The 14,517-nt window shown below is 60.2% G+C and overlaps 1 protein-coding gene across 2 annotated transcripts in view; it reads left to right on the top strand.

Moving 5' to 3' along the window:
• The window catches only part of ABTB2 (ankyrin repeat and BTB domain containing 2), a 174,632-nt gene extending 161,038 nt beyond the window's left edge, over positions 1–13,594 (top strand). For both annotated transcript variants that reach the window (XM_082748908.1, XM_082748909.1), the window contains 10 exons: positions 437–533; positions 798–933; positions 2,830–3,059; positions 4,385–4,563; positions 4,899–5,004; positions 5,218–5,320; positions 5,803–5,893; positions 10,042–10,110; positions 10,685–10,798; positions 11,923–13,594. In XM_082748908.1, the coding sequence (XP_082605034.1) occupies positions 437–533; positions 798–933; positions 2,830–3,059; positions 4,385–4,563; positions 4,899–5,004; positions 5,218–5,320; positions 5,803–5,893; positions 10,042–10,110; positions 10,685–10,798; positions 11,923–12,120 (1,323 nt within the window). In that variant the 3' untranslated portion in view covers positions 12,121–13,594. The remainder of the gene's footprint in view (positions 1–436; positions 534–797; positions 934–2,829; positions 3,060–4,384; positions 4,564–4,898; positions 5,005–5,217; positions 5,321–5,802; positions 5,894–10,041; positions 10,111–10,684; positions 10,799–11,922) is intronic.
• The last annotated feature ends 923 nt before the right edge of the window (positions 13,595–14,517 follow it).

Raw genomic sequence — 14,517 nt, 5'->3', positions numbered from 1 at the left:
AGCAGCCAGCAATGACACTCAGCTCTTTCTGACTCTAACACCTCTCCCTTTCCCACTACCTCTGCTGCCTCCCAGAACCTCAGTTTCCCCTGGTAGACAGGGGTGATACTTTCTGTTCTCACTTGCATAAGTTCTTAGAAAGGTCACTGCAACCGATTCATAGGAAAGCATTTGAAAAACAGGCTCCAAGGCCCCCACAAGCTCAGGGCCTTGATCCAAAGCCACAAAAGTGGATGTGAAGATTCTAGAAACTTGAAGCCCTGAGGGTAACTTCAAGTTCCAGAGTTTAGGTTCCTCAGCTGCCCAGGTGAGCTGGGTCTTGGCCACATGCCAGGAGGGAACCAGAGGCCCTTCGCCCAAAGCCTCCCCTGCCACATCCCAGCCACTCCCCGCCACGCTGATGTGTCCTGCCCCCGTCCTGCCCTGTGCCCTGCAGCTGCTGCTGGATGCCGGCGCCCACGTGGAGGGCTCTGCAGTGAGTGGCGGTGAGGACAGCTACACAGAGACCCCTCTGCAGCTGGCCTCCGCAGCCGGTAGGTATACGGCAGCTGCCCTGCCCAGCAGCACGCCCCCCCCGCCACACCAAGGGGTCCTCCCAGCCGGGGCAGCAGCCAGACTCGCGGCCACATGCCCAGGTCCCTGAAGCAAGCCCAAATACGCCTCCTTCTGGACCCCTGGGGACTCCCCCTCACCCTGTTCATCCTCCTTTCTATGGAGCTCGGGAACTGGATAGCAGCCCGTAGAGGCGCACGGTGACAGGGGCAGTGGTAGCACCCTCTGTCCGCCTTGCCTTCCAGGGAACTACGAGCTGGTCAGCTTGCTGCTGAGCCGAGGTGCTGACCCCCTACTCAGCATGCTCGAAGCCAATGGCATGGCCTCCTCCCTCCATGAGGACATGAACTGTTTCAGCCACTCGGCCGCCCATGGCCACAGGTATGCACCTGGGGTTCCTGTCCCATGTGATAAAGGAGCATGAAACAGCCTTTCAGGGGCCCAAGTCCCCCATGGGGAGCAGAAGAGCTAGAGATCTTTCTAGATGGGGGGTCTGCATGGAAGCCACCCAGAAAGAAGATACAGGTCCTCAAAGAACAGAGAGGCCTCCGATGTCGGAGAGACACTGGGTGGTGGGGACGGCCCCCACCTCCTGGTGGAGCTGGGACTGCCACTGGGTATCCCACTTCTTGTAGACTCTCCCCTGCACGCTCTGGCCCACCCTGGGGCCAGTCCCCTCCCATGCTTGTCCCCTCCTGTGTTCCCTGGGTAGTTATTTCCTGGGGCTCCAAGGGCCTCGCACAGCATATGCTTGCCCTGAAGAGCCTCCTGGCGGCTGTGTGGGAAATCACATCCCCCTCTGGGAGCAGATGGCAGACCTTGCTTTGTGGGAGCCAGGCCTGCCCAGGGGTGTGGCGGGGCGGGCAGCAGGCTACGACCAGAGCCATCCGGCAGCTCTGGAGCGGAGTAGGGGGCGGACGAAGACAAGAGAGGAGGTTATCAGAAGCCAGAAAGGGGGCCCGGAGGGAAGGGTGGGCTGGACAATGACTTCCTATTCTCTAACTTGCTGTTCTCAAAAGCAGTGCGCCTGCTGTGGCCTCCTCCCTAGAATGCTTTCTTCTCTGGCCTCTACTGATGCAGTCCCTGCTCAGCCACCAAAACTCACCTTCCCCTCCGCCCCCCAGGGCCATACTGCACACCCGTGCTACTAGGCCTTTTCCCCCAGCGGCCCGTGGTTTCCCTATTGTAGCCTCTTCGCCCTGTGCAGACACCCTCTGTCCACACATCTGCTTCCCATTTCTCTCTCTGGAACATGGGATTTGGGGGGCAGGGGTGGTGGCTGGCTCACCTTCCCATACCAGTGCACGGCACAAGTGAGGCGCTCTGTTAGCTCGGTGAGCTAACAAGGCAACAGCAGGATGATCCTGGGTCTCTTGAGAGGGCCTCTGCCTGGTGCGGCGTGACCTCTGTCACAGACGAGGAGCCGGCTGGGCAGGGCTGCTGGGAGGAGGCTCAGCCCCCCCAGGTGACCTGTGGACCTGCCCCCCGCTGCAGCCATCCCAGGCCGCAGGATGTGACAGAATGAGGGGTACGGAGCCAGCCGTCCTGGGTCCACATTCCTGCCCCATGTGACCTTGAGTGCAACGCAGTCATCAGCCATGAGCGGTGGGGTCCCGGGGCTCTCACAGGGTTAATGCAATGCCACGGTGCACGGGAATGTGCTCCGTCAAGTCCAGTATCCTCCACACGGGAGTCCGTGTGACTGGCTTCTTGCCTTCAGCTCGTTGTTGTTTGTGGCAGGCCGGGAAACAAAGCATATGAACATGACCTGGGTTTCAGACCCTTCCCGCAAGTACAGTTGACTGTCACCTCAAGGTTCTGCTACGTGTCAGGCTCTACATCCGATGCTGTCCGTTGGCCTCCCGTTAACCCTGGAAGAGGGTGACATGGACACCCCACTCCACAGATGACAGAGCAGTCAGGGCACAGAGAGGCAGAGAAACCCATCTGAAATCACACAGCCAGGAGGGCAGGGCCGGCTTAGCCCCAAAGCCCATGACTAAGTAGTACCAGGATGGCGGTGACAGGGGCAGAGGTGTGTCTTGCCAGGGCCAGTCCCTCCGAACACCCCCCCTGCCTTGCTCAGGTGGCTACAGATGGAGGGTGCTGGGAGCCCCGGCCCAGCCTGCCTGGGAGGGGAAGGCTGTGAGCCCCTAGTGCCCACAGGTGGCCCACACCAGCCCATCGAGGCCACGGGGCTCAGGAGGGCAACTCTGGTGAGCACCGTCCATGGCGAGGACCTCAGGCACTCCCCCTCCATCATCCCTGGGCCTGCAGGAACGTCCTGAGGAAGCTCCTGACACAGCCCCAGCAGGCCAAAGCTGACGTCCTGTCCCTGGAGGAGATCCTGGCCGAGGGCGTGGAGGAGAGCGACACCTCCAGCCAGGGCAGCAGCAGCGAGGCGCCCGTGCGGCTGAGCCGGACCCGCACGAAAGCCCTGCAGGAGGCCATGTACTATAGCGCTGAGCACGGCTATGTGGACATCACCATGGAGCTGCGGGCACTGGGTGAGGCCCCACACACATGCGCACACAAACACTCGACCACTCTCTAACAGACGGGAGGAGGGCTGGGTCCACAGGGGCAGACAGGCTACAGGGCAGACAGGCATCGGGCGGGACTCCATCTCTGTGGGCCTGACAGCGGCTGGCCGGGGCAGGAGAGGCCGTGAGCCTCAGCTGGTCCTCCATGGGGGTTCTCCTTGGAGTGCGTTGAGAGGGCATCGGCCCAGCCCTCCAGCTTCAGGCCCTTCCTCTTCCCTGGTGGGAGCTTTGCAGCCCCCAACCTGGGATGTGTGGCCCCCGGAACATCTGTGTCACTAGGAGTCAACGTTTCTGGTCAGTTAGAGGCCAGTTTCTGGCCTTGTCCTGTGACATGGCCAGACTCGTTCGCTTCTCGGGTCTGTGAGTCTGTGGATGCTCCTGCCTTCAGGGAGGCCACTCAGACAGGCAGACCTGGGTGCGACCCAGCCGTTCCGCCGTCACTGATGCTGCAGAGTCTCGTCTAAGACCGTGACGTCCTGCAAGGCCCGGAGCCAGCTCTCCATGAGCTCTGCATGTCCTCTGCGGGAGGGCAGCTGGGCTTACTGTCCCAGCAGCCACCACACACACGTGCCCAGCCTGGGCCAGGGGACTGGAGGCCATACCTTCTTGCTGCCAGCCAGGCTCCGTGTTCCTCCCTGTAAGATGGGTGCATCATTCCTAGCTACAGACAGAACGCCAAGGATGCTAACGCTTCCTTCGTCATTGTGTCCCTGGGGAATGCCATCACCCTTTTTTTTTTTTTTACTCCACAGTGAGGCTGGGGGGTAAGAAGCTATCTCTCTAATTACCAAGGAAATTACTAGCTTTTGTCATGACCTCCACAAAATAGTTTTAAGTTACTTTATGGCCCCACTGACACCCTCCAGGGAGCTAATACACAGTAATTACACACCACTGGATGCCAGTGCCCTGAGTGCTGGACAGGCGTGGGCCGGGGTGTCCGTGCTTGATAGGTCACCTGGCCAGCCCCCGTAATTGTTAGGTCTTCCCAGTAAGTAGTGGCGGGGCCCCACAAACAGTGGAGCTGGTGTGGCCCCAGGCTGAGCCGTCTGGGTGCCCTGTGCTCGGGCCGGAGCCATTCCCCTGCCTTATCTGATGGGCACCTGAAGTCCCCTCTGACCTCTCGGCAGGGCCAGTCGGGTCCGTGAAGCTCCCCTGCCCTGGCTCGAGAGCCCCTCGGCCTGAGGGAACCGGACGGGAGCCCAACTGAACAGGGGGTCGCTGTGCAGTGGGCTGGGCTCGGGGGGTCCATGCGCCGCAGAGGTGACGACCGCCCGCCCTCCCGCCAGGCGTCCCCTGGAAGCTGCACGTGTGGATCGAGTCTCTGAGGACCTCCTTCTCCCAGTCGCGCTACTCGGTGGTGCAGAGCCTCCTGCGGGACTTCAGCTCCATCAAGGAGGAGGAGTACAACGAGGAGCTGGTGACCGAGGGCCTGCAGCTCATGTTTGACATCCTCAAGACCAGTAAAGTGAGTGACGTCAGCCGGTCCTCACCCCGAGTGCCAGGCCGGCTGGGTACCCGGGCTGGCTGCGGCCAGACAGACGCAGGCCCCCTCCCACACACCCCGCACCCTGACTGCCGCGGCCCGGCTGCAGAGCCCCGGGGGAGCTGTCGGGGCTGGAGCCTGGCCAGAGAAGCCACCTGGGGTCTCCGCGATGGGGGAACAGGCATCTCCCACCAGGCCAGATCCAGGAGGAACAAAGGCCAGTGGCTGCTCCGAACCTTCAGAAAGGAGCCCACTGTGTCTGCTGCCATGGCCATGGCCGGCGGGCTCACCGCGCCTCTCTCTCCTCTGCCCGGCAGAATGACGCGGTCACCCAGCAGCTGGCCGCCATCTTCATGCACTGCTACGGCAGCAGCCCGGTGCCCAGCATCCCCGAGATCCGGAAGACCCTGCCTGCCAGGCTAGGTGAGGCTCGCCCCGTGGCTACCCGCACCTCGTCCTTTCCAGGGGAAATCTGTTTCTCTCCCACAGATCTTGGTCTCCTGTTCCCCATTCTTGGCACCGAGGACCTGGCCCTAGTGTCTCTGTTCTTCCCCTTTATAGCCCTGGCCTCTCGGAATGCTTACCCAATCCCCCGGGGCGCCCTTGGTCATGTCTCTTATGTCCCTTTGGCCATAGATCCTCACTTTCTGAATAACAAGGAGATGTCCGATGTGACCTTCCTAGTGGAAGGAAAGCTGTTCTATGCACACAAGGTCCTGCTGGTGACAGCTTCTAACAGGTAGGCCACCTCAGGAAACAGGCCCCAGCTTCGGCTCTGGATGGGCGGGGGAGGCTTCCGGTAGACGGGAGGAGACACGGGTTCCTTAGAGGAGCCTCTGCCCTGCGGAGATGGGTCCTGTGGACAGGGGGCCGTAGGGGTGGGACCCAGAGCTCTCCAGGAGACGCGCTGCAGTAGCGTTCTTCCTAGTCGAGGTACTGCTTCTGATTATTAGAAAATGTTCTGGAATGAAGAGTCACTTTTCAGGCCAGAGGCATCACAGTCACTGACGGGGGGCAGTGGGGACAGATCGAGGCCCAGCCTGGCTGTCAGCCTAGGATGATGTAAGCTGCCATTTGTGAGGATTATTTTGGGAGCTGCAGTAATTTTAAAAATGTCCCGCCTCCCGGTGACCAGTCGGGTGATGGATGGTGCCATTACTGCCCCGTGATGAAGTCAAAGTCATGTGCGAGACCCGCCTCGTTTCACCCCCTTTGCTCCAGGTTCAAGACGCTGATGACCAATAAATCAGAACAAGACGGCGACAGCGGCAAAACCATCGAGATCAGCGACATGAAGTACCACATTTTCCAGGTGTGTGAGCCTCCGTGCTGCTGCACACGTCTCAGGGCAGGGGTGGCCTCCCCTAGCGCCCCCTGGCTTTGTCTGTCTCGGCTGGGAGGCAGCTGGGAGTTGGCCGTCTTGTTCTCCAACCCTCCTGCCTTCTGCGTTCACTCACTCCATTGTCGGCAGGAGCATCCAGGTCTGTCCCCGGCCACAGTGGCCGTTCCGGCATGGGCTTACAGTTCAGAGCCTCGCTCACGAGTCCTGAGCTCTGACCGCTGGGTGAGGGGCTTGGGCAGACGGACCGAGACACGTGAGGCCCGGCACCCACCACGCGTGCTTGTAGGAGCCCTTCTTCCTCAGGGTGGGCTCCTCACAGCACAGACTGCACGTCAGCCCCCCCGGCCCCCCGACATTTCAGCGGGCCCCCGGATGGCTGGCCCCCACACTCTGGGGAGCACGGTGTGGGCTGCACCAGTCCTGCCAAGCATCGGACCCCAGCCAGGCAGGCCAGGCAGAAAGAGCCAGCTGGGCCATCCTGGTTGTGGAAGACCAAGGTCAGGCTTTCGGTCCCTCAGCTTTAGAGAACTTCGGAGGTTGCGTGATAGACACTCCACAGGCTGGCCGCCAGTCGCGGCCAGAGAGTCTGGAGGGAGGATGCTGGCTGGGATGTCAGCCGAGCCCCCACTGAGGGCACCTTTCTGAGAAGTGGCGACTCTAGGTCTCCAGCCTGTGCGGTGGGCCCCAGGCTTCAGGGACGACCCCCAGGGGCTGGGACTGAGGCCAGGGAGCAGCCGGTGTGGGGTCCAGGGTCGAGCCCTGCACAGGACGGCTTTGTGGCCTAGTGAGACGGTGAGACGGGTCACTGTCACAGGAGCACAGGGAGGAGCCATCGAAAATGACCTAGTTCCCCCTTCATGCGGTCTTCACCCACTTACTGTTAGCGTTTCATTGTCCCTGGACACCGTGGGTACAGCAGTAAACAGGACAAGGACCGGCCCTCTAGGAGATGGGACTCCGAGAGTGAGAGGTGTGGGGACAGCGCGGGGAGTGCAGGAAAGAGGAATCTAACCCCCAGCTACAGTCTGCTGCCCTGAGAGCCATCGCAGGAACGGTTTGACCTTTAACCCTTTGACCTTTAACACAGGAATCTCCTGAAAAGTGCTGACCACTAGCACTTAGGCAGGCGTGCTTCCAAGCGCTTTGCCGCTGTTAAGCTTCGGAGCCCAGCACCGTCCGAGGAGGGGTGGGTGTTATTCCCTGTGGGTAGATGAGTCAGAGGCACAGAGAAGTTGAGGGACTTGCCTGAGGTCACACAGCGAGAGTGACAGGGTCAGGATTCACACCCAGGCTGTGTGGAATGGCCCAGTTTGCATTTACAAAGCTCACGACCCCAGCCAGGGTGCCATGTAGGAGGCTGCAGAGAAATCCAGTTGCGTGATGAAGGTGAGGAGGGACGGAGGAAGGCCCATGGCAGGAGAGGGGACCGGCCCGGGGACTGACAGGGAAGAGGTGAGGCCCAGGGTCTGGCCCGGCAGCAGAGTGGGGCGTCTCCTCTTCCCCCTTTCCCCTCCCTTGATCTGAACTCCCTGGGCAGGCGGCAGCTCAAGAAACTCGTTTGGCTACGAAGCCCAGTGTCTGGGTGAACTGGAACCTGAGGGGAGGGTCAGTCAGACGCAGGAGGGCAGTGCACGGGCGGCAGCAGGGCGTGTGCGCGCCCCCAGGGAACCACCGCCCCGGCGCTGCCCAGCGAGGCCGCGTTTGCCCAGTGTGGGGGAGGCCCGTGCCAGAGCAGCCTCAGCCCCTTTGACGGCTTCTCGGAGCTGCGGGGAGAGTCCCCGGGAACATTAGATCCACCATCCACAGTGCCCACGGGCCTGGGAAATGTGGGCTCTGTGGCTCGAGAACTGCAGCCCCACAGCAGAGCCCCGTGTCGGGGGCAGCCTCTAGATGCAGACTTCTGCTCTCTGGGCTGCTTGGAGCACTCGTCGGTCCTCCGCCGGAGCTTCCTGACAAAGCCTGCAGGGTTCAGAGCAGCCCCTGAGTAGCTCCCTGGCTTCCACAGCCCTGGGAGAGAGAGGGAGGGAGGGAAGGAAGTCGTCGTGATCTGCGCTTTCCAGTCTAGGAAACAGGCCCAAGGAGCTCTGAGCGCGGCCATCCAGGAGAAGGGTAATGCAAGCCGCCTGTGGAATGCAACATTTTGTAGTGGCCACAGAAACCTCGAAAAGGAAGTAGGCAAAATTAATTTGGATAATATATTATTTAACTCTTTATAGCCCAGATATTACCTGCAGTCAATATAAAAAATAATGACCTATCTTACGTCTTTTTCATACTAAGTTTTTGAAATCCACTGTGTATCTGACACAGCACATCTCTATTCAGACCAGTCTTACTTCAAATGCTTGAAAGTTACACTTGACCAGTGGCTGTGGCATTAGTGCTAGTCTAGACACTTGCCAAGGTCACTGCCAACTAAACCCAGGCCTGTGAGGAACAGCCCTGCTGGTCTTATCTGGCTTGACCCCAGTCCTATCCGTGCAGTGTCTGCAGCCTTCCTGCATTTGGGTTCCTGGGTTCCTATTCAGCCCAGAAGCAAACTGTGCTTTCCCTCTGCAGCTGATCCCGTCCAGGGCTTGCCCAGAGCCAGGGGCAGCCTGCTGGGAGGCCTATGACTCCCGTCATGCCTGGGGGCTGCCGGGCTGGGTAAAACCCATCTATCCAGGCCTGCCGGCCACCCAGTTCCCTCAAAAAGATTCCGAGGGAGCAGTTCTGGTCTGACTTCCGTGGATTAATACTCATTCAGGTGACCTCAGGGAGCTCCAGGGGCCACCGTGGGCTGCACCTTGTCCAAACCAGCTCCTGAAGGTGAAGGCTGGGAAGGGGAGCTGCACCCCTGCTTCCCCTCTTGCTGAGGGGCTGCCCTGAGGCCCTTAGCCTCTGATCCTGGGAGCTCGTGCCCACCCACCCACTCCACTCCCAGCCCCAGGCCAGGGGCTTTTGCCCGGGCTCATCCAAGGCTCCGAGCCCAGCCCAGAAGGTGGTGGAAAAGCCCAGGCCTGGGGCCCCCCGAGGCACACGCCTCCTGGAGGGGCAGACGCGTAACGCAGAGCACCCTGTATATGCTCCAGCAGGGGCTATGGAAGGCCTGTAGCGCCCACCAATCTGTGGTTGGGGGTTGGATGAAGGTCTCAGGCACAGACCCTGAGCCTGGACAGACTGGCCAGGCCATCTCCACACCCCCATGCCCCCGGGATTGGGCTCCTTTCCCTAGACCCTCTGGTGCCTCTTGTAGCCCGGGGGCCATGCTGCTAACAGAGCCCAACTGTGCTGGCTGGAGCTGTGTTTACTTGCACACTTGCCAGCTCCTCGCTGGGGCGGGTTCTGCAGCCAGCCAGTGCGAACCGCTTTTCTTTTTCCAGCGGGGAACTTCCTGGACTCCAGCGTGATGGCAGAGCTCGTAACTTAGACCTCAGCAAAACCGAATGTCGTTCCCCACTCCTGGGCTACCTCTTTTGATATCCTGGGCCCTCTGTTCCCAGAAGCCCCGGGCAGGTCAGGGCCGGGTGGCGAGGTGACCTCTGGAGCAGATCCCAACCCCAGCTCTGGGCCTGCTGTCCAAGGGAACAAATCCGGGGGTGGGGGTAGGGAGAGACAGGGTCTGGCTCTCACCTCCACATTGGAGTCCCAGCGCAGACAGGAAAGTTGGAAGCAGCTTCTGAGCACAGTTCCCCCCTGCCCCAGGCCCATGTTTAAAGTGTAGGTGAGAGAAATGCACAATGTGTGGCCTGGGGGTCTGGTGCCAGAATCAGGAGACTGGAGTGACTCAAGCCATGCTGCCTACCCGCCCCCCGAGCCTCGGTTTCCCCATCTGTGAATAGTACCTTCCCTTCTGGGCTCCCAGGGCTGTCCTGAGTATCAGAATAGAGCCACCGCCTGGAAGGAGGCCTGTCCTACACGCAGGCAACCAGGAGGGAGAATCTCTGGACTGACTTCTCAAAACTGCACAGACACAAACTGTAGCTTCAGGGAGTTGGGGGAGGTGTGTGTGTCCCCCTCTGGAGGGATGGAGGGCACAGCCAGGCCCAAGGCGAAGAGTGGCCCTCTGCTGGGGGCAGATAAGGACATGGGACTCGTGGGTCCATTTGGTGTTCACGTGGGGCCTCTTCCTGCCGCAGATGATGATGCAGTATCTGTACTACGGAGGGACAGAAGCCTTGGACATCCCAGCCGCTGACATCCTGGAGGTGAGGCCTCCGCGCTGGGGAGAGGACTGGGAGCCCGTGTGCCCTGTGCCCTGTGCCCAGCTGCTGGCACTCAGGGACCGGGCATTTGGAGAGCCGAGAGGGGAGGCGGCCTCTTCCAGGACCTTCCCTGCTGGTCCTTTCTCTTCCTGTGACAGGAAGGGCCTTTTGCCCACCCACCTTCTGGGCCAGGCCTGGGGGAGGGGGCAGAGCCAGGGGGAGGAAGGGCTTCGGTGTGGGGCCCAGCGGGATCAAAGGCAGCCCAGCCTCCCACTCACCTCCTCACCGCTTAGAAAACGACCCCATGCCAGTCGCGACACAGAGCGGCTCTGTGTCAGGAATCCCGTCCAGTGTCTGTCCCCCGTCCTGTGCCTTCCAAAGTGTCCCAGCAAGTACCTAAGTGACCTAGAACAGAAAGAATCAGTCCTCGGACTTGACCTGCGGAGGCAGGCAGGGCCCCGAGGATTAGGAGAAACCAGGGCCTGCGGCACGCTGCCCGGAGCAGCTTTCTGTTCCCCCATGCCTGGGCCACAGGCCTGGCTGCCCACATCCAAGGCCACGTCTGCCTCCCCACCAGCTGCTGTCGGCCGCCAGCCTGTTCCAGCTGGACGCCCTGCAGAGACACTGCGAGATCCTGTGCTCTCAGACCCTCAGCGTGGAGAGTGCCGTGAACACCTACAAGTATGCCAAGGTGAGCGCCACGCTGCCTGCTGCCTCCCGGGGGCTCCGCTCCTCTGGGGCCTCAGCTGCAGCTGCCTCGGGAAGGACTGGACGGGGGTGAGCTCACCGCAGCCGGGGAGGCGGGCTTCCCAGGCTGGGGGGCCTGGGCCAAAGGGCTAAGCTTCCCTGTGTTAGATCACTTCCTTAGGTTCCTCCTTGATTTTTTCCCCAACCTGTTCTTGTGACCTTACCCCCTCGGTGCACAGTACAGCCACTGGCTCAGGTGCTCGTGCTCAAAACTTGGGAGCACTGCACCCAAACTGCCCCATCTTGGCTGGCCCCCTCCCTGTGAGCACATCAGCAGTGTGTCTACTCTCTTCCATGTCCGCTGTGCCCACCCTGCCCCAAGCCACCCAGCCTCCCCTCTCCAGACCATGACCTGGGCCTGGCCTCACCCTCTTGGCTGTCACCCTGCAGGCTCCAGGGTCTTTGACAAAGACTGTCACTCCTCTACTTAAAGCCTCCCTCCCATGAAGCTTCCTCTGCGGGCAGGCTAAATATCACACTGGCCGGCCCCTTAGGACCCTTCCCACATCTCTTCACCTGCCCCGTGGCTTTCTTAGCTCCTGCCACAGCCCCTGGCTCACCATGAGGCACCTGCCACTGTCCCCACAGCGCTGCCCACCAGCTGCTGTGACCTTCCCTGCTTCTCTGGCTTCTGTGTCTCCCAAAGTAGAACCATCAGCTCTAAGCATACTGCAGGGACCTCGCCCCAGAACTTGGTGTCCGAGGCCTGGCCCGGAGTGGACACTTGGTATTTGTTGAGTTAGAATCTTAACTGAGCATCCACTGGGTGAACTGCTCGGGTGCCGGGCTCGGGCTGGGCTCCCCCTCCCCGGCAATGCTAAGGGAGCTTCTGCTCCCACAAGGACGGCCACCCTTCAGTAATCGCAGCAGTGGGAAGCAGGCAAAGAAAACAATGGCACCAAGAACGGTGATGTTCCTGATGGTGGAGCTGGGATTTGAGCCCAGATTAGTCTCATCCAGGGGAGAAAATTATGGAAGGAGTCCGGATAAGGGGAAAACCCCCAGCCCCTGGGCGACATGTGGGGACGTGCAAAGGCCGCAGCTCTCACACTCCCTCTCCCCTCCCAGATCCACAACGCCCCTGAACTGGCCCTGTTCTGTGAAGGCTTCTTCCTCAAGCACATGAAGGCCCTGCTGGAGCAGGACTCCTTCCGGCAGCTCATCTACAGCCGCAACAGCAAGGTGCAGGGCCTGGACCCCCTGCAGGACCTGCAGAGCACCCTGGCCGAGCGCCTTCACTCGGTCTACATCACCTCCCGGGTCTGAGGGCGGAGGCAGCACAGCAGGGCTGCACACCCCCTGGCCGAGGCTCTGGCTCTAGGCATTCCTGGGGAGTGGGAGCAGGTGCTAATGGGGCGTTGGAACAAGTACATACCTGGGGCCTGCAGATGGGTCGGGGCCCCGCTGCGGGGGTGGGATGGGGGCACTGGTTGTAGGCCTCTTTGGAGCCAGGCTCATGGGACTCAGTGTCCCCCTTTCTGCAGATCTTCCCTCTGGCATCGATCTGTCCTTGGGCAGGTAGATGTGCTCGGAGCCCTCCTGTCACTGGGCAGCGCCACCTTCAACCCCTCTGCCCCGGGGCGGTTTGCTTGATGAGCGATGGGCAGACAAGGCCAAAAGGCAGCCCCTCCCTCCAACCCCCACACTGTTTGCACCTTGGGGACCACCGTGTACTCACCCTCACGTGCCCCTTCTCCTCTCCTGGAGGTCTTCGGCTGATCCTGATTCACCCCTGCTTGAAACAGTCTGACCATGCCTTCCAGGCTCTGACCACTCACAATCCCAAGGCCTCCCCAAGCCCAGACGGTCCCAGTGAGGGCCCTTGGGGGTGTGGGCATCCCGATGAAGGGAGAGAACACACACTCGGGGCCCCAGGCCACTTCATGCAGAAACTGCTCTTTTTTTCCCTCAAGGTCACATCAGAAAGGTTGCCCAAATCTCTGAACTTCTTCCTCAAGGCTGTGCCTTTGTGATGTGATCCTTCCAGGGTCTGAAGATCCCTGCCCAGAGGGTCACTTAGAGCTGGATTTTCTTTGACGTCTAGGCCTCCAGAGGCCCTCCTTCGGGGGAGCACACCCCTGCTCCATTAGTGTGAAAAGGCAGTTCCCCAGCTGATGCCCACGGACTTCCTGGCTGAGCCAAGGGCGGCGTGAGGTGCACAGGGTGGAATGGGCGAGCCTGCTGGCCTCAGCTTTTGTTGCTGCTGCTTTTAGAGGCCAATCCTGAACCCCCAGCCTAGAGTTAGGCTGCCCCGGGGGCTCAGGAAGCAGGGCACTGGTTGTGGGAACTGCGGGTCCAGGTTAGAAGGGGTGGGGCAGTGGGGCGAGCCGAGGACCTGCTGCAGCTGTCCTGCCTGCCGCAGGCCCGTAGCCCCGGGCTTTCCCAGGTGGAGCCGAGCATCAGGCAGGACGCCTGTCGTATTTATGGACCAGACACTGGGGGAGCATCTGGACGGCTTGCTCTGGGTCGAGCCTTCTCTGGGCTGTCTGGCTGCACCTTCGAAACTATTTATTCACCGAGAGCCCTGGCGCTTCAGAAGGCGTCACTTTGGTTACCTTGAAAAGCCCCCAGAGGCTTACAATCTTGGAAAATATTTTTGACTAGCTGCTTGAGCTGGATGTACAAAGGAATAGGCGTTATTTTATTGCTGTAATATTGTATGATACTGTAACTATACATTAATGTCACTTATTGTAAATGTACCATGGTTTTATTAACAATAAACACTTGTTAACAATGACCTTGGTCTTGTCACTCCTGCTAGAAGGTTGCTCAGACCTGGGCTAACTCCTTGGTTACTCAGGCCTCCAGCCCCTCCAGCTACAACTACCCTGCACCCTGCCCCCGTGCACGTGCCACACACACACACACACTCACACACACATACTCTTCACCCAGAACCTGAGCCTGGAGCTGGCCCTTGTTGGGTCCTACTTTTCCTCTTCTGCCAAACAAGGTAGCTGAGGATCTAAAATCCTTCTCCTGTGTTTAATACTTATGTGCCATTTATGAGGACAGAAAAGGGGTTTGTGTGGAGTGATGGGAGCCCCTGCCAGGAGTCAGATGGTTGTCAGGGGCTTTTCCGGTCTTCTAGGAGCCCAGGCCACCCCCAGAGCCCTCATGTGGGAACTACTACTAGGGCTGTCTTAAGTCTGCAATTCTTGTGTGGTCCAAACCTGTGTGGCTGGTGAGGTGGAGGCCGGGCCTTCTCTCCCTGGTGAGGGGGCACCTGTCCCTCAGTGACTGTTGCCTCTGGGCCCAGCTGAGCCCAAGCTGTTCTGTGCCATCTGGTAATGGAGAGAGGATAGTTAGCTGGTGACTCGGGCCCAAGGGTCTTCTGGGACGGGTTATAGTTTGTTTCGGGTACGAAGTCCAGGCAGAAAGAAAGGCTTTTTAAATGTTTGCTACATGAGGTGGGAAAATGTCTACAGTCGCTAGAAACACTGACCTGGGTGGCTGTGGTTCAGTAACTAATAGGCCGGAACTCAGAAGCTGAGGGACAACATCAAGACCTCAAGTTGGTGTCAGTCCAGGAAAGGCCTGATGCCCAGCTTTGCGGGACAGGGCCCAGCTCAGGCCCCTTGAGGCCCAGCCTCCGCTCCTGGCCTGGGTGGGGAAGGGACCCTGCATGGACCCATGGCGCCCCCTGGGGTCACAGGGAGG

The sequence above is a fragment of the Mustela nivalis genome (assembly GCF_964662115.1).
Source record: "Mustela nivalis genome assembly, chromosome: 9".
Taxonomy (NCBI): domain Eukaryota; kingdom Metazoa; phylum Chordata; class Mammalia; order Carnivora; family Mustelidae; genus Mustela; species Mustela nivalis.
Note: the sequence above shows the minus strand (reverse complement) of the source record. Positions and strands in the feature narration are given on the sequence as shown.